The sequence below is a fragment of the Hakea prostrata genome, chromosome 10, assembly GCF_041222555.1.
Source record: "Hakea prostrata isolate BN-2017 chromosome 10, UWA_Hpros_2, whole genome shotgun sequence".
Lineage (NCBI taxonomy): Eukaryota > Viridiplantae > Streptophyta > Magnoliopsida > Proteales > Proteaceae > Hakea > Hakea prostrata.
In genome coordinates this window covers 49,135,708-49,155,272 of record NC_142609.1, presented here as the reverse complement: position 1 = coordinate 49,155,272, position 19,565 = coordinate 49,135,708, and the positions used below count along the sequence as shown (strand labels likewise).

The 19,565-nt window shown below is 34.9% G+C and overlaps 1 protein-coding gene and 1 long non-coding RNA gene across 11 annotated transcripts; both read left to right on the top strand.

Moving 5' to 3' along the window:
- Window positions 1-1,311: 1,311 nt before the first annotated feature.
- LOC149003707 (disease resistance protein L6-like) lies at window positions 1,312-8,304 on the top strand. 6 transcript variants are annotated; one of them, XR_016170164.1, is made up of 6 exons: window positions 1,312-1,948; window positions 2,150-3,257; window positions 3,349-4,545; window positions 4,723-5,436; window positions 5,561-6,834; window positions 6,948-8,304. XR_016170164.1 is itself a non-coding variant. In XM_089136534.1 (5 exons), the coding sequence occupies exons 1-5, from the start codon at window positions 1,458-1,460 to the stop codon at window positions 5,431-5,433; spliced, it is 3,420 nt and encodes a 1,139-aa protein (XP_088992660.1). In that variant the 5' UTR covers window positions 1,312-1,457; the 3' UTR covers window positions 5,434-5,567. The 6 variants fall into 6 exon arrangements, 5 of the variants coding, with proteins under 5 accessions (XP_088992660.1, XP_088992659.1, XP_088992658.1 ...); XM_089136534.1 differs by lacking the exon at window positions 6,948-8,304 and having other exon boundaries at window positions 3,349-3,618; window positions 3,706-4,545; window positions 4,723-5,567; XM_089136533.1 differs by lacking the exon at window positions 6,948-8,304 and having other exon boundaries at window positions 5,540-5,567.
- Window positions 8,305-10,856: 2,552 nt separating this feature from the next.
- LOC149003706 (uncharacterized) lies at window positions 10,857-15,808 on the top strand. Of its 5 annotated transcripts, none has more exons than XR_016170171.1 (4): window positions 11,366-11,431; window positions 11,806-13,309; window positions 13,389-13,465; window positions 15,437-15,808. It is a non-coding gene; the product is annotated as an uncharacterized LOC149003706 (long non-coding RNA). The 5 variants fall into 5 exon arrangements; XR_016170172.1 differs by lacking the exon at window positions 15,437-15,808 and having other exon boundaries at window positions 11,806-11,947; window positions 13,240-13,309; window positions 13,389-14,733; XR_016170173.1 differs by lacking the exon at window positions 15,437-15,808 and adding an exon at window positions 13,632-14,733.
- The last annotated feature ends 3,757 nt before the right edge of the window (window positions 15,809-19,565 follow it).

Genomic DNA, 19,565 nt, shown 5'->3' with positions numbered 1-19,565 from the left:
ATTAAAATGTGAAAAAGAAATAACAAAAAAGAGAGTTAATCTTGTCTTCGTCCCTGTCCTTCGAAGAGGGGTTACTGCTGTTTTTTGCAAAATTTGCATTTTTTTTTATCCCAAATTAATTTTTAAACTAGATTTGAGAAAATGAATTGAAAACCAAAATGGAAAAATAAATTGAAAACCAAAATGGAAATATAAATTGAAAATATCGAAATTGGAAATATAAAAATCAAAATTCGTAAAAATAAATGAAATAAATTAGAGAAACAATTTAAAAAAAATTCAAAATTGGAAAAATGAACTCATAAACTTGTTTTTTTTTGTGAAACTTTCCTCAAATCCTCTCATAATTTGGCTTCAAAAAATCGTTTGACATGATTTAGGTATAAGAATTATACAAATTTTCATTTTATAAGATAATCAATGTTAAAAGAATCATTGTGCATACCTGTGTTATCCAATGGGAGTCCATATTCAAACATCAACCTAATTTAAGTAGGGGTCTTTAACTTTCTATGGTATACAGTATTACTTTCAACAATCAGTGAGTTGCATTTTAGAAATATAAAGCCTAGTGATTTTCTTATATTTTTGGTAAAAAACCCGAATGATCAAGTAGTATTGTATTTCCATCAATTAAGGGGAAAATAGTTTTATTCTTAAGTGATCAAGTAGCATTGTTTTTCTGTCAACCATGTGACATTATATATAATTGAATTTGATGATAGATTTCTTACCTGATTCTTGTCTTCTAATTGATAAATTGTTTTCCTGAAAAAAAAGGAAAAATTCATTTCCTCCGTAGTGGTGTTTTAAGTTTTAAGTTTTAACGCGATAAGTCTGTAACCAGAGAAATGAGAGAAATTATTTAGATTTGAGGGTAATTAATTGCGAGCCACGTATGGGTTTCTTCTCTTGGCTTTTTCTTGGTTTTTTATTGGTTTCCGCGTTGTTTGGCGGTGGAAATTGTGACAACATTTCTTTGTTTCGCCTGATGGCATTTTATCTTTTCACATGGTGAGCACAATCGTTAACTCAACAAGGCAAATAAACAACAACTTTCTTTTAAGGTAATAAAAAATCTTTTACAAACAAACAAACAAGAACTGATGACTAGATATTCCAATCTCTATAAATTAATTAATCAGATAATTCAGTTAAAGTGAGTGGAGAGCTTGTTGATAATTATTATTTATTTTATAGAATCAACATAAATAAATGCCCGTGAAATCTGGGATATTTTTGAAGATCACTCTCATTGAAACCGAGAAAACAAAGAAAGAGACCACCGAAAGGAGCAAAGCATGTTGACGACGCTTTTATTCTTTCAAAGCACACGGAAGTTGCGAAATACTTTCCTGAGACCAAAAAAAAATAAATCCTCCACTCCATTGCAAGGTACTACATTTGGTTGAGATAGTTAGAAAGAGCTCTTTCAATAACTAATCTTCGTCTCAATCATGGCTTCTGCTTCCTCCTCTATTGCCTCTGCAATTGAATCTTCTTTAACTTACGATGTGTTTATCAACTTTAGAGGCAAAGATCTTCGCAATAATTTCATTGGATTCCTTTATAAAATTATGAATGACAAAGGAATCCATGCCTTTCTTGATAGTGAAAAATTATGGATTGGAGAAGCAATTGGCCCAGCCCTCTATGAAGCCATCAGGGGTTCCAAAATCTCAATCACTGTCTTTTCCAAAGGTTATGCGGATAGCAAATGGTGTCTGGAAGAACTTGTTGAGATAGTTCAATGCTATAAATCCAACAACCAAATAATCCTGCCGATATTCTTTAATGTTGACCCATCAGATGTTCGACATCAGACCGGAACTTTTGAGAAAGCGTTCCTAGAACACCAGAAGAAGTTTGATCCCAAAAAAGTAGAGAGTTGGAAGGAAGCTTTGAGAGTGGTAGGGAACTTGAAAGGAGAAGTTCTCGACAATACTACGTAAGTCTCTAACCCACAAACCTTTTTCTTAAGTTAGTCTCATTATGTGTATCTAAATTTTTTGTTTGTTCTGTAGTTGTTAGAGTTTTACTGATTTTAATTTCAGAAGATTCTCCATTCAGCTTCTTCTTCTCTTTACTTGATATTTTTCATCCCTTTGCTTGTTCTTGTGATTTTATTTTTTAATAAAAATAACTACAGGAATCAAGCAGAGGTAGTTGAATTAGTTGTCAAAATGGCTCTAAGGGAATTGGTCAATAACACACGCTTGCTTGAGGGCGAGTACCTCATTGACATGGATTCCAGAGTAAAGGATCTATCTTCACTATTAAATATTGGCTCCAATGACGTTCAATTCGTGGGAATTTGTGGTTTTGGTGGTATCGGGAAGACGACACTTGCCAAGGCTGTCTATAATGAAATCCTTTCAACCTTCGATAATCGATGTTTTCTTTCAGACGTTAGAGAACGAGTAACACAATTTGGGGGTCTAGTATCATTGCAAAAGCAATTCCTAAAGGATATTTTCAAGGTGGACTTTGACATTGGAGATCTTCATAGAGGAAAAGGATTAATAAAAGAAAGAATTAGCAAGAAAAAGGTTTTTCTTGTACTTGATGACATTGACAGTAAAGAACAAATAGACGCTTTGGCTGGTAATCTCAATTGGTTTGGCGAAGGAAGCAGGGTCATAATTACAACAAGGGACGAATGTGTTTTGGACCTGGCTAAAGTTAATGGAGGAAAAATATACAGGCCTCAATTGCTAGATCTTGAGCATTCTCTTCAACTATTTAGTTGGCATGCTTTTCAAAATAACCGACCTCCAAAAGATTATATGCAACTCTCATATGATGTGGTATACCATTCTGAAGGGTTACCTTTAATTTTAGAGGTATTTGGGTCTTATATGTCAGATCTAAGTGACAAAGATGAATGGAAATCCGCATTAAAAACGTTGAAAGAAATTCCTCCTAGAGAAGTCCAAAGAAGGCTACAGATAAGCTATGACAATTTGGAAAATGATTATCAAAAAAACATATTTCTTGATACGGCTTGCTTTTTCAATGGATGGGAAAAGGAAATTTTAATTTCCATATGGGAATCTCTTGGCTTTAATCCAAAACTAGCATTATCCAGGTTAATAAAAAGATCTCTTCTAAAGTTTGATGATGAATGCTTGATAATGCATGATCACATCCGAGACATGGGAAGAGAAATTGTCTTAGAAGAAAGCCGCGAAAATCCAGACAAGCGTAGTAGGCTATGGTCTTATGGCGACGTTGTGGAAATATTAAGAGGACACAAGGTAACACCTAAACACATACCCCCCCTTCTTTTTCTTAATATAGTTTTGGTATCCAACAATTTCCATTTAATTGAGTTATTTTATATTATAGGAAACTTACACAATAAAAGGCATGAGCTACATGTATGGTCCAGAGCCACCTTGCTACTTGTTTGATCCAGAGGCACCTTTTGATCTATCTACGGAATCCTTGGAGTTGATGCCCAATTTAAGATTCCTTCATGTTACTCTTTCGGTTGAATGTTTTATGAAGAGAAGCTTCCAGCTTTCCGATTTCTATCATAGGAGATTAGTTTGTCTCAAGCTATCATATGACGGTTCTAATCAGTTTTGGAATGTTAGACCTCCAGATAAAGATAAGGTATATCATTCGAGGTATTTCTTTTTCTCAATAATAATATTAAGTTTTATAAATCTTAATATATGTATGTTTTCTCTTTGTTTACAGCGGTTTCAAAAATTGAAATTTCTCGATCATAGTAATCTGACGAACCTTCCAAAGTCCCCAAACTTTTCATGGTTTCCTTCCTTGGAGCAATTACACTTTCAAGAATGTCATTCATTGGAGGAGTTAGACGAGTCCATTGGGCAGTTGAGTCAACTCAAAGGTCTTTTTCTCAACGAGTGCACATCACTTAAGAAATTGCCTGACTCCATTAGTGACTTGAAAACCCTAGAAAAGCTTGACTTGTCAGGCACAGAAATAAAAGAACTCCCAGATAGCATTTATCGGATGTGTTCTCTCAAAGAACTTATTCTTCAATCCTGTTACTTACTCAAGAAGTTGCCCGATGGTGTTGGACTATTAGGAAAGCTTGAGTTACTAGATTGTGTAGGTTGCATGGCACTAGAGAAGCTACCAAGATCATTCGGGGGAATGAGATGTTTGGATAGAATAGAACTACGAAGAATTGCTATTACTACATTTCATGATGATTTTTCAATGCCCCCAAATTTAAAGGAGCTGACAATCATTTCTCGACAACTGCTTAATTCCCTCCCAGCAAGTTTGTCAGACTTGAAAACTTTGAAGCAATTAAAGATTTGGAATTGTGGACAATTGGAATACATCCTAGAGCTTCCCTCGTGTTTGGTTGAACTTTGTATTAGAGATTGTGATTTGTTGGTACGATTACCTGATCTGTCAAAGTTAAAAATGTTGAGAACATTAATACTCACGAATTGCAAAATGTTGGAGGAAATCTCAGGACTTGAAGAAATAGAATCATTGTACGAATTGGACGTAAGAGGATCCTTTAACTTGACATTTACTCAAGACAACATACAGGTGCCGGCCATCTCCATCTCCATCTCCCGAATCCCCGTATCATGTTTTCCATAGAAACTACATACCAGTTTTTTATTTTTGATAACCATATATACCAGTTAATCATTCTATTATATATTGTTTTTTTGATTATTGATACTTGTTTTCTTTTCTTGTCCTGATATTATTTAATTGCAGAGGCCGCCACTTTCACCGGAGAACGTGTCACTGGCCACGTCACGTATTATTCTTTCCCTGGTTCTGAAAATCTCACCCGACCTCAGGTACTCTAGTAAATCGAGGTGGACAACGCCTGGTCAAACTGACGTTTATGCTTCCATCCACAAAAAGGAAAAAAAAGTCAGTTGCGTGCATTCGCTGACAGTGAGGTATCTTGAGTTTGGTATTGATGGAGATTTCTTCTACATTTGCCATTTCAGAGGCTTCGACTGGTTTGGAGTTCCATTGCACGAAAATGATAAAATTGAGATTTCACGTGTCTGTGCACCTGGCTGCCTGGTAAAATTCTGCGAGGTCTTGTTCACGAATGGGGAACCTGGTACGCAAACGCCGTGTCAAAATTCAAATACATGGATGGTACCAGAGTTATTCAATTGGTCAGATGTGGATGCCGATGGTGGAGTAATAACTTTAAACGATGATGGGTCCAACCAGCAGCACCAGCAGATGCTACAACATCCATCGCTTGTTCAGGAAACTGGAATAATAATATATCCCTCTCAAAATACAAAACAAAAAGAAGAATTTCCTAAAGTATATGTCTTGAGTCGTTTAAGACTACTGGACTCTGTTTCTGATGCAATGGCAGAAGAGGGAGATATGCTGAGGCCCGGTAAGCGAGTTCGCCTTCATAATAATGACATTCCGGACCTTACTGGGTGTAATTAAAAGGTACGTACCAACACCAAATATTCAAGCTATATATTCTGTTGAAATCATTTAATTAATTTATTTCTCCACATACATTCTAATCTACTAATTAACAGATATACAGAACCATTCATTTGCTGATCAGGTCCAAATTAAGTTTGATCAGTTGGTGAAAAATACCCATTGATTTCATGCATAACTAAGTGCTTCTTGTCGCTGCTTCATTTCTACACAAAAATGGGATATGACACTGTGCCATCAACTGCAACTATTTAAGCACAGATTTTTTTGGTGAGGCCTTTTTCTCTTCTACTGAGTTTAACCTTTTCAAATTTTTGTTGTCACCTTAATAAATAAGGAAAAAAAAAAAAAAAAAACTTTCTACGTTCTTTATTGTAAACAGATGCTGAATTTTCTGTTTCATTTCTATGAAAGTAACTCGGTGCAAACTAGTTAACTTGTGATCAGGTACTAACAAAATACCAGGCTCTACTGGTTTTTTTTTTTTTTTTTTTTATTTCACTTGCTTAACATGTGTGGGTTTGGCTTAATTATTCTCTTATATGCTGTTTCAAGGGAGATACCTGAATGAAAAGAAGTTAAAATTCAATTTTTTGGATATTAATTTTTATATTAGGTGTGAAGCAAGGGTCACATGGGCTATTTAATCTCTGTCAAGATGAGCAAAGAGCCCAGGTATATAGATATGTATGATTTGTAATTAATGACTTAATTCATGTCATCCTTTCAAGGTTGTTGTGGAGTTCAAATTTCCTTGGAGGGAGGTGAGTAAATTTTGATGCAAACAATTGCCTTTATTTGTGTGGCAAATCTCCTTTCATGTATAGGTTCAATGGTGATATGTAAGGCAAATTGATATGAACATATACAATCTCATCATGGATCTTGTATTAAGGCGGTATGTACCTAATAACTGAGCTCTGGAGTTTTAATTAGGGTTGATGAGGGTATGAAGCCTTAACCCTCTTTTTCAGAAACTATTTCTTCTTGAATTCATGATCAAGCATCTAGCTGCAAGTGAACACTTGAGCAACATGTCAATTACATTCTTCATAGGGTATGCTATCCACTTTTCTTTTAATTCACTAATTTTGTATTATAGAAAATAAGTTCTTTAAGCATAAACTACATGGAGGTATACCCTCCACATTTTGGTTAGAATAGTCGTTTCAAAAGGATTTGGTAGAAAATTTACAATGGAATAATTGATTGTTGTAATTTCAGTTTTCTTACATCTATGGTGCGAAAGTTTGAAGCGGCAAAGGTGGATCAACCCATATTACCATTCATTGCCGACAGCTAGACGAAATCCCAGGCCTTGAGGAAATCGAATCATTGTACAAATTGAATGCACGAGGATTCTATAACTTGATACATACTCAAAGGAAGATTATATAGGTGCAGGTCATCCCCTCTATCATCTTTTTTGTAGAAACTATATATATACCAATAAATTAATTATTTTGATTATTAATTGATGGTTCTTTCTTTTTGTTCCTGGTTATTTGCAGGGAAGACTTTCCCCCCGGTCACGGTCCATTAGACACAGTTATTCCTTGACTGCAAATCAACAGATTTATAATAGTGGTTTGATTCTTTGCCTTGTTCTGGATGTCTCAAACTTCAATGCAGTGCACATTGGCATAGATGTTTCTGCTTCAATCCATTGAAAGGATAAGAAAATTATTTGTTTCCATTCACTAATGGTGGAGCACCTTTGACCGTAGTATTTATAATACCAGGCTCTACATAATTTTCTTCTATTTTTGTTTCAAGGGAGTCACCTGAATGAAACAGAAGTTCAAATTACTTTTTTACATTAGGTGTAAAGCAAGGGTCCCATAAAACTAACTGATCTCTCTCCAGATGAGTAAAGAGCCCATTGACTAAGCTTAAGAGAAAACCCTTGTACGTCCTAATTAAGCCTCTTGTTAGGGTAATCTCATCAGTGAGCTAGCTGCCCATTGACCTTCACATGGTCCTTTACAATCACCGGGGTACAATATCAGAGTTAGTCCTGCCCCTAAAAATCATCTCTAGTCATCTTCTTCCCTTGCAAATAAATAAAATTAACCTGTTTGTTTTCAATTCAATATTTCACTTTCTCTCTCTTTTTCTTTTTCTTGAATCAATCTCCCTCTGTTTTCTCGTTGAGTGAAGTTGAATTACCTGGAACCTGTTGATTTCAATTCAATATTTCACTTTCTCTCTCTTTTAACTTTTTCAAATCAATTTCCCTCTGTTTTCTTGTTGAGTGAAGTTGAAGTTACCTGGAACCTGTTGATTTCAATTCAATTTTTCTCTGCTTTGCAAATGTTGATCGCGAGTTATTCTGCTTTGACTCTCTCTCAGCGTTGGCGAGTTTGTAATTATTAGGCTGCGTTTGTTTGCAATGGTGGGGTGGGAAAAAAAATGTGGATCCCACGTTTAGTGGGGTGAGGGAGAAGAAAAGGAAAGGAAAGAGTTTTGTGGAAGAATGATAATTGTGGGTCCATCTTTATACTTTTTCCAACTTTCCCACAATTCAGGAGGACATGATTCATCCTTGGGAGGAGTGACAATCTTCGTTCTAGGAAAGGCTCAGGTTGAATTTGGAATGATGAAATCGATGGACGCTGAGCATGAAGCTCTTGTTGGAGAACCATTTGGATAATGTTGGCTTCGAAACATTAGCAGTCGCCATTAGAACAGGAAGGCCAGGTAGTGTTTGCTGCTAGTTAATTGTCGCTTGAAGCTCGTTGCTGTGATGGAAGCAAAAACCATCCGAATTGTGTCGCTTGATGAGTGGGAACATACATTAGTAGTTTGGGGCTTTTCTCAATTTCGCGAAGAAGAGGAGAGATCGACAGCCGATGGTGAGAGAGACGGTGAAAGGGGGCTTTTTCAGAGTTTCGCACGGAAGAGACACTGAGTCGTTGGGAAGGAAAAATCGCAGAGAATTCCGTGTTTTTCTGAATTTGGGGAAGAGAGAGGAGAGAGGAATACAAGGATGGGTTTAGAATTAGGAACTGTTGGATTGCATAATGCCACATGGCATAATCTTAAGAAGAAATTACAGAGAATTGCAAGGGAATGAATTACAGAGGATGTAAATCCGTTCATACACTTGATTAAGATTGATATTGAGTTGGTATTGGATATGGTAATACTTTTAAGTTTCAATCATTATAAAATGATATGTTAACCTTACAATGTTAATTGGGTAGTTTGGATGCACCGGTTGTGGTGTGAGATTGATGATTCTTAAACCAAACAAATAATAGAAGATCCTCGAGTTAGTTTGTGTTAGCGGCTTCTTAGGTTGCATATATAGTAAAATTCACCATGCATATGCACGTATCGCCCAATATGATTTTGGAGATGGTATTTTTCATCTGGACCCATGAGGTTTGGTTCATGTCACTTTTAGTCCAAAAAATGTTTCTCTTTGCATCTCTCTTCCATGCAATTTTGAGAAATGATAAAATAAGGATATATCCCTTATGGTGCAATGGTCAAGATTGTATCCATATATGTCATTTCAATTTAACGGTTCATATATGGCATTTCGAGATATTGTGAACCATTGGATCGAGATCTCGATAAAATTTTTGGTTTCGACGGTTGAGAAACTAACAGTGGCCAACATGCAAGATCTGTCGGTCTAAAATCACGCGCACTTTAATGATTGCAAAATCCAAATTTGTGATCCACCAAACTCAACTTTTCATCCCACTTGCAAAAGTTGCAATTAATAATTCTGTAGTAAACCAACCACATATTCGTGAAAGTGTTTTTCTTTTCTAAAGAATGAAAGTGTTCTCCTACTGGCGCTTTAACTTGTCACTTTCCCTTTTCTCTTTTCAAAACTTGAAAATTCTCGATCTTAGTAACTGTTTCTACATTCCAAAGGCTCCAAACTTTTCATGGTTTCCTTCTTTAGAGCAATTACACTTTGAAGAATGTGATTCATTAAAGGAGTTAGACGAGTCCATTGGGCAATTGAGTCAACTCAAAGGTCTTTTTCTCAACGAGTGCATATCACTTAAGAAATTACCTAACTCCATTAGTGACTTGAAAACCCTAGTGAAGTTTGACTTGTCATACACAGAAATAGAAAAACTCCCAGATAGCATTTCTCATATGTGTTCTCTCAAAGAGCTTATTCTTTGTTGCTGCGAGTCTCTCACGAAATTGCCTGACTCCATTGGTGACTTGAAAACCCTAGTGAATTTTGAATTGTCATACACAGAAATAGGAAAACTCCCAGATAGCATTTCTCATATGTGTTCTCTCAAAGAGCTTATTCTTTATTGCTGTGAGTCTCTCACGAAATTGCCTGACTCCATTGGTGACTTGAAAACCCTAGTGAAGTTTGACCTGTCATACACAGAAATAGAAAAACTCCCAGATAGCATTTGTCGGGTGTGTTCGCTTAAAGAGCTTATTCTTTGTCACTGCATGTCACTCAAGAATTTGCCTGAGTCAATTGGAGACCTAAAATCTCTAGTTAAGCTTGATTTGTCATATACAGAAATAGAACAACTCCCAGATAGTATTTCTAGGATCACTTCTCTTAAAGAGCTTATTCTTTGAAACTGTTCCTCACTCAAGAAGTTTCCCAATGGTGTTGGACTATTAGAAAAGCTTGAGTTATTTGATTTTCGATGTTGCATCACACTAGAGAAGCTATCAAGATCATTCGGGGGAATGAGATGTTTGGATAGAATACAACTGAAAACAATCGCTATTAATGAATTTCATGATGATTTTTCGATGCCTCCAAATTTAGAGGAGTTGGAAATCACTTCTTTGGACAAGATCAAATCCCTCCCGGCAAATTTGTCAGCATTGCAAACTTTGAAACAATTATGGATTCAGCAATGTGGACAATTGAAATACATCCCAGCGCTTCCCTCATGCTTGGTTGAACTTTGTATTCAAGACTGTGCTTCGTTGCCACGACTACCTGATCTTTCGAAGTTAAAAATGTTGAGAACATTAAAAGCTCAAGTATTGCGAAAAGCTGAAGGAAATCCCAGTCCTTGAGGAAATAGAATCATTGTGTGAATTGGATGCGAGAGAATCCTTTAACTTGACATTTACTCAAAAGAATATACAGGTGCCGTGCCGGCCATCTCCCAAATCCCAGTATCATGTTTTCTATAGAAACTACATACATACCAGTTAATCATTATATATTTTGTTTTGATTATTGATACTTGTTTTCTTTTTGTCCTAATTATTTAATTGCAGAGACCACTTTCACCGGGAACTTGGTATGCAAACGCCTTGTCAAAATTCAAATACATTGACGATGGTACCAAATTTATCCAACCAGCAGATGCTACAACATCCGGAGATATGGCAGATGGTACCAGATTTATCTTACCTGCAGCGGAGTCGTTTTTTAAGACTATACTCTGTTTCTGATGCAACCGCAGAAGAGGGAGATATGTTGAGGCTCGGTAAGAGAGTTCGCTTTCATAATGACATTTCGGAGCTTATGGGTGATAAAAGGTACCAACACCAATTCAAGCTATATATTATGTTGAAATAATTTAATTTATTTCATTCTCCACATACATTCTAATCTACTAACAGATAGAACCATTAATTTGCTGATCAGGTCCAAAGTTTGATCAATTCGTGAAAAATACCCATTGATTTCATGTATAACTAAGGTTTTTTTATTTTTTTTATTATCAATTCTCATTGTCTATTATGATATTTTTTTTATTGTTTTAAATTGTTTGGCATCCATTATGATTTTTATTTTTATTTAAAATAATAAATAAAAAAAACCTCCAAAATCCACAATGGAATAAAAGTTAGTCCATTGTGGATTATCGGTGGGAAGTCATTCTCCTCAATTATGAAAGGTATACTTGAAATTTTTGAAGTTAAAGATAAGGGGTACAACAATAAAAATACATTATTTTATAAAACCACCTCTCAAACCCCCTTTCCCTGTCTCAAGGAAGCTCTCAATTCCTGCAAAAAAAATTCTCTGAAGGTGGATCTACATTGATGAATTTCTTTTCTAGTTCTCTCTATTTTCTTTTTTCGGAGTTTTGAAAGGGTTTATTTTAATTTTATTTCATTTCTTTTTGGACGATCTGTATCACAAATTTTCCTTTCGACGTCGCTCCCCGTCATGCTTCCTCCTTGTTGGAGAAATCGTTGAGCAGTTTTAGATTTTTGGTGGCATGATATCTATCTGGGCTTACCTTCTTTTCTTTTGATTTTGTTTGGTCATGGTGATATAGGCTCGATTTATGTCATTCACGTTTTGGATAATCTCTTCTTTTGGTTTTCGAATTTTTGGGTTCAGCTATGTTTCCTTGATCGATGTTGATTTTATTTTGTAACTGTTTGGGTAATGAACAGATTCAGTTTACTTGAAGCTTCACAGCCCTAAAGCTCATCAGCAATTCCAAGCGTTAGCAGACTAAACTGGGCGTCAAAGATCGACTGACCTCAAAGACTTCTCCCCTGCAAAAGCCTCGAGTTTCAGTTGACCGTTCCTGAGGTAAATGAAAGAAATGACAGATTCTATTTTCATCAGTCATTGTTTTAACTTCCTAACAATTTAGGTGCCTGCTGATTAACAATCTGGAAAAGTACCAACTGATGTGTTTTGCTTAACGTGGTCTTGGTGAATGCCCTATATTAGAATAACAACTTTGTTTCCAGGGATGTTATTTTTTCTTGGAGTGGTCAGTGCATGAATCCTCCATGTGTAAAATACTGCGATTGGTATTGTCATGTATGCCTTGAATTCTTCTAGCTAGTTTATCTAAGTAAGAAAAAACCTTATTTTTGTTGTCTTGTTCTATTTTTTAAATCTCTGTGTTGTCTTGTTCTATTTTATATTTTGTTAATTGTTGTTGATGTCATGCGTAACTAAGTGCTTCTTGTCGCTGCTTCATAACCTAAAATGGGATATGAAACTGTTTGCGAACTGCGATCTACTGCAACCATTTAAGCACAGATTTTTCTGGTGAGGCCTTTTTCTCATCTACTGAGTTTAACTTTTTTAATTTGTTGTTCTGACTCACTTTAATAAGATAACGAAAAAAAAAAACACATTCTAACGGGTTCACATCCTCTGTAATTCCTTTCTCTACAATTCCCTGTAATTCCCTCATAGGATTGTGCCATGTGGCATTTCAGTAATCCAAAGGTTACTCAACAAACTAGAATTTAAATAAAATTCAAATTTATGGATAGGTTTAAATAAAATTCAAATTTAGTTGAAATTGGATAACCATTGGATTACTTAAATACCATATGACACAATCCTATGAAAGAATTACAAGGAATTGTAGGGAAAAGAACTACAGAGGATGTGAATCCCATTCTAACGTTCTTTATTGTAAACTAATGCTGAATTTTTTGTTTTTTTTCTATGAAAGTAACTCGGTGCTAACTACTTAAATTGTGATATGGTACTAACAAAATACCAGCCTCTATTGGTTTTTTTTTTTTTTTTTTCACTTGCTTGACATTTGGGTTTGGCTTAATTATTTTCTTATTTGCTGTTTCAAGGGAGATACTTGAATGATAAGAAGTTAAAATTCAATTTTTTGGATATTAATTTTTATATTAGGTGTGAAGCAAGGGTCACATAGACTATCTAATCTCTGTCAACATGAACAAAGAGCCCAGATATATAGATATGTATGATTTGTAATTAATAACTTAATTCATGTCATCCTTTCAAGGTTGTTGTGGACTTCAAATTTCCTTGGAGGGAGGTGAGTAATTTTCGGTGTAAACTATTGCCTTTATTTTGTGTGGCAAATCTCCTTTCATGTACAGGTTCAACGGTGATGTTAAGGCAAATCGATATGAACATATACAATCTCATCATGGATCATGTATTAAGGCGGTATGTACCTAGTAACGGAGCTCGAGTATTAATTAGGGTTTGACAAGGGTTAAATCTAAGCCTTAACCCTTTTTTTCAGAGACTATTTCTACTTGAATTCATGATCAAGCAGCAAGTGAAGACTTAACCGACATGTCAATTACATTCTTCATAGGGGTATGCTTTCTACTTTTCTTTTAATTCACTAATATTGTATTATGGAAAGTAAGTTCTTTAAGCATAAACTACATGGAGGTATACCCTCCACATTTTGATTAGAATAGTCGTTTCAAAAGGATTTGGTAGAAAATTTGCAATAGAATAATTGGTTCTGTAATTTCAGTTTTCTTGCATCTATGGTGCAAAAGTTCAAAGTGGCAAAGGTGGATCAACCCATATTAAATACAATTCTTTCAGTTTCCTGGTAGCTGCTTGGGTTAGAATTCTACATCTTGGGTTGTTTGAGATTTTGATCAAGACCTTCAGCAGATCTTCTACAAAGAATTTCAGGAAGCAAGCAAAAGCCTTCTATTTGCCTCCTATATATGTTCTTTTACCTATATAAAATGATGAGAGCGAAAAGATCCATACTTGCATTTAAGAAAGCAAAAACTGAGTTGTGATCTAAATGTGGAGTACTATTTGATTTGAAACATCTTTTAGGATAATTTGAGAGTGGTTTTTTTTTTTTTGGCCAAAAGAAAATAGAGAGTCTAAGTTTAGAGAGGGTGTAAAATGGGTATCTGACATTGGATAGAAGGTTGGGCATGAATTTAATTATGTCCAATTGTTATTACATGTATAATAATTCTTTCTACTCAATGTGAAGAAATCTCGAATATGCCCCCAAAAGTTGGCATAACTAAACACCATAAATACTTAATCTTCATGGATTTGTTTTGATCATTTTATATTTATTGTACAAATTTACATAAATTAAACCAGCTTGTTCTCAAACTGATGATCTGCTTGTGACTCTAAGAAATTTCAACTTAATCGTGTCTAGTGGCAGCCCCCACCTTATTTTGTAAACATTAATATCCTTTTCTCTAGCATTAGCCTAAAGAGTTTAATATAAATTATTATATGTTCAAAGGAAAAAAAAAAGAAAAAAACAAATGATGGTCCATAATATTCATGAAAGTGTTATCCACTTGCTCCACTTTTACTTGGAGTGGTATTCCTCTATTCTTTTCTTTTTTTCTTGGTTTCGGCGCTGTTTGGCAGAGGAAATTGCGACACCATTTCTTTGTTTCGTCTGCTGTCACTTTTTAACTTCCACTTTTTCTCTTTTTCAAATCGTTACCTCTTTATTTGTTTTCTTGTTGAATAAAGTACCCTGTTGATTTCTTCATTTTTTGAGGAAGGAGAAATGTTTGAGCCCCATCAAGGATTATAAGGTACCACGTCGTCTTTGGCCGAGCTTTATTTCGAGTCCGGATCTGTGACCCCGATGCTTTCTGACCACAAAAATCTGTGGAGCCTACGGTGAAAAATACTTTTTGAAAAAATTTCACCAGCGAGACCCACTGATTTTTGGGGTCAAGAAGCCATGGGGGAGCACAGACCCCTACGGGGAGATGATCCACTGCACCGAGTAGGATGACGGATGCATGCTGGCGTCATCTTTGAGTTTGCAATCTGTGCTACTACAGACGCAGAGACGCTGCACACAAGAGGAAAAGTATACACAGAGTTACAAAGGGGGAAAAGCTGTGCAGCAAAAGCTGAGGATCAATCTATGATTATATCTCCTTGTAACGTCTAAGTTGGCAGTGTCCAATCATCAACACGCCGCGTCACCTAGAACCAGCTGAAAATTTCCCCCTTTTATGTTATCTATAATAATCGAAGAGTATAAATGTACGTGTTCAAGATTGATGTTTCTAACTCTATGTTTTGTGTTCTTGTTTGTCCGCACTGTGTCTGTGTTTGTGTTTAGGATTTGATAGTTTCTAGTCTATGAGAATAAAGACTTAATTTGTTATAGGAAGAATACAAATTTAAATTTTGACGGATTCATGTAATTATATAATTAATGAATGATACTAGATATTCAGTCTTGTACATTTCTCTTTTTTCTTAGTCTTCTTTTCTTGCTATACATTTGGATTTGGCTTCATAATTTTCTTATATGTTGTTTCACAGGAACTACCTCAATGAAACAGAAGTACACATTAATTTTTATATTAATTAGGTGTGTGTCAAGCAAGGGTCACAAAAACTATCTAATCTCTGTCCAGATGAGCAAAGAGCCCAGGTATGTAGGTACGTGTGATTTGTTATTGGTGACTTAATTCATCACAACCTTGATTGAATTGTTATCCAATATTTGTCAAATATGTATACTCATGACTGAATTCGAATTTGTTTAGTTAATCAGATTTTCGGATAATATCCGATCTGAAATCAAAATAATCGGATGGATAAAAATATCCGAATATAGTTGGAATATCTGCACATCTGCTAAATTTTGTTCATGTTTGCATGGATATCGTCTGCATAGGCACATTATTGTGGCACCTGTCATGCAAAGAAATCAACAATTAGATGAGTGGGTAACTTAGTAATTTGATCTATTAAGTTTGAAATTTTCTTAAAATAAAAATTAGCCGTTGGCCTGATTGGAATTTACAAAAAGAGGTCAGGTAAGAAACTAAGAAACCCTAACCCGTGTGTGAACCCACTCCACTCTGGTTGCCTTCTCTCTTCAACAGTTGAGATGAGGGAGTGGAGAGCTTTTAGTGGGGAGCTGCTACATATCATAATTCATCACGGTGATTGAGAAATCTTTTGAAGGATCGTGACCTAAATCTTGGCAGTCTCACCAGAAATGTCTATAATTGCAGTTGTGTAGATACACTTTTCAAGAACTAAATTTCCTTTAGAGGCGCATGGACATTGCGAAGAGGTTCCCTCCACCTATCAACTCTGAGACCAAGAAAAAGAATAAAACGACATTTACCGTTTTAAATGCAGGAATGCACATATTAAAAGTTTTTTTTTTTTTTTTTTTTTTTTTTTTTTTTGGTAGAATGCACATATTAAAAGTTGGCTACAACCAAGGACAGCTAAGGGGCCCTCAGGAAGTCAGTCCACTACTTTAATAGGTATAAACATATTATTTTTCTGTTATATTTGATTTTAATTCATGTTAAAATTATTTTTTTATTTGAATTCTGTCATGTAAAATTTTCTGAAATCTGTTTGGTTACCCAAATAATGTTTCTTCCAAAGTCAAACTATAGTTAGATTGAAAAAGGTTTCACAAAAGAAGCAGGCTCATGAGTTCATTTTCTCTTCAGCCAAAGAAAAAAAAAAGAATTCAGTTTCTAATATTTTTTTTTGTAGTTTGTTTTGCTAATTAATTTCATTCATTTTCCCGATTTTGATGTTTTGAATCTATTTTTAATTCATTTTCTAAAATTTGGTTGTAAAATTGATTTTCCAATTTTGTTGTTTTTAATCTAATTCTCCAATTTCAGCTTTATCAAAGTTATGCTTTTGTTTTTCGAATTCAATTTTTAGTTATTTTCCCATTTTAATATTTTAAATTTATTTTTTAAAAAATTAATTAATTTTCTACTTTTGATTTACAATACTTTTTAATTTGATCTTCCAATTTCTGTATTTTCAAGAACATGATTCTGATGTTGAGAATTTTTTTAAGGATCGTGACCAAATTATTCGCGGTCTCATCAAAAATGTCGGTAATTGCATTCTATAGATATTCTCCAGGATGTTTGTTTTCATTTTTTTGATAAAATAGAGGTTCTCATTCTCATGTTTGATTTTTGTCTCACGTGTTCTATACTTTAAATCACAAGACCTCATTTGCTGAGCAGCCCAAGAGGGACGCAAAGCCAGCCAAAAATCAACGAGTTCCGAGAAATTTACTCAAGAAGAAAACATAAAAAAGTTCAAAAGAGAGAGGAAAATTGAGAAGTAAAAGAAAAAGAAAGAAAGAGACATACCTCTCCAACACAAAATAGAGCAAGTGGACGACATTTTTCAAGAACTAAATTTTCTTTAGTGGCACACAGAAATTGCATAAATCCCAACCGTTGAATAAATGAAGTGAAATCTGGAACATTCGCGGCAACCAACCGTAGCTGCTGCAAATAAAAATCCACAAAATACCAGGCTATAATAGTGGTTTGATTCTTTGTCTTGTTCTGGATATTTCAGACCTCAGCTCTGATACACTGATGTTCAACATACATTTTTCTTATCACCGAAATGATAAGAAAAATGTACGTTGAACATCAGAAATAGGGTTGGGTATGGGTTTAGTTAAGCCCAATTGTTGTTGCTTGTATAATTATTCTTTTTACTCAATGGGAAGAAATCTTGGCTATTCCTAGAGTATTAAATGCTGCATTTAATGCATCGGCATGTGATCAGCTTACAGATAAGACAAAAGGATTGGTCAATCCTGCTTGTGCGAGTGTGCCTGGAAGCAACGTCCTCCAAATGTAACATCTTCGGCACACGTGCGTCAGACCATGCCCTTGCACCTATGTCCGAAGACATGTAAATCCAAGGGAATCGGATCCAACCTGTGGTTGGCACATTGTCCAAATTATACATAACTCTATTTGTTATATCTTTTTTTTTTGGTAAGAAATTTCCGTTAACTGAAAGAAAAAAAATAACCCGCGAAACAGCCTAGGCAACTGGAGAGCATAACTCCTGAAGCCAAGGAACGGAACTAGGCCAAATCACTTTTAAGACTTCCGAACCGGTGCAAACCGTATGAACTAGGGTCAACCAGGTGCAGCTTAGTTCTCTGTCCAACCGCTTGGCTCTTTTAAAATTCAATTTCTGGATTGGCCCCTTAACTCTCCCCGAAATCCAAATTTCAAACTAGCCTCTTGGCTCTAGACTAATCTCTTGGCACTCCTCGGAAAATAGTAACTGGCCCAGCCACTTGGCGGCACATATTTCTTGACACATATATCGGCCATTACTCGTCAGCAAGATTGTACTCGAATAAGAAGCTATCATTATCCAACTGTATGTGTGTTGAGGCATTAAATTCAAAAGACGGACTAGATCAGACCGGACCAGCCATCAATAGTTATTTTTTTTTGGAGTTGGCGAGTTGATATTATGGTGAGGGGGAATATTACTAATATATGTGCCGCCGGATGGATACGAACCCAAGACCTCCCCATGGGAGTTTGAGTTGTTAACCGCTTGACTAACTTACCATTGGCGCAACAGCCATCAATAGTTGCTGTATTGCAAAACACTGTCTTTTTTTTCTTCTTTTTTTTACAAAGGATTTTATATATATATATATATATATATATATATATATATATATATATATATATATATATATATATATATATATATATATATATATATATATATATAAAGATTGGGATGGGGATGAGAATACTACATATGCCACCAACTGAAGTTGAACCCACAATTTCTTCACTAAAAAGTATTGCTTATTACTAATTGAATAACTCTGTTTTGGTAAAACATTTACTTTTGTTTTGCTTTTTATGCATTTCAAGTTGAATTCGATTTTCTTAAATTTAAAAGAAATCATAGAGAGGGGTTTGTAATTTATAATGTTTAAACTAAAATGGTGGGTGGATGTATTTTAACATAGTGGTGGCTTTTTTTTAATTTATTTTTTTATGTAGAAATAGTAAATTTAAGTAGGTCATAGGTTCAAACTTCTAGTCTATATACCTTCTCTCTTTTTGGGGCCTAAAAAATAGACTTTTTCTTCTTTCTAAGCAACATCTCTCTGTTGAATTTTTAGTTGCATTATGCCTTTTATAAATGCAAATCAAACACAATTAAAATGTGAAAAAAAAACCAAAAAAGAGAGTTAATCTTGTTTTCCTCCCTGTCCTTCAAAGAGGAGTTTTTGCAAAATTTGCATTTTTTTTCATCCCAAATTATCTTTTGAACTCGAATTATCAAAATAGATGTTTTTGTAGTGGAGTCAAAAGCAATGTGTGTTTTGGCAGATCCTGTCAAAAGTATCAGGTTGCAAAGAAGTGCAGCATGAACCAATAAGGGCTGGACTTAAGAAATCAATAAAATTATTGTGGTGGGTTACACACTTACACTTTCATAGCTGGGCAAAATACACGGAAAGTGTTCCTAGAATGACTAATCCATGGTTGTATCATTTCTGTTATTATTTAAAATACTAATACTAGAAAGAAAAAAAAAATTCTGAAATTTGTAAAAATCACAATTCTTGCATTAAAAATAGTTTGATTTTAAAAAAAAAATCAGAGAATCA

Coding starts and splice junctions, on each gene's coding strand:
- LOC149003707 (XM_089136533.1), top strand. CDS start 1,458: ATGGCTTCTGCTTCCTCCTCTATTGCCTCTGCAATTGAATCTTCTTTA. Junction 1,949..2,149: donor GAAGTTCTCGACAATACTAC/GTAAGTCTCTAA, acceptor AAATAACTACAG/GAATCAAGCAGAGGTAGTTG. Junction 3,258..3,348: donor AAATATTAAGAGGACACAAG/GTAACACCTAAA, acceptor TTTATATTATAG/GAAACTTACACAATAAAAGG.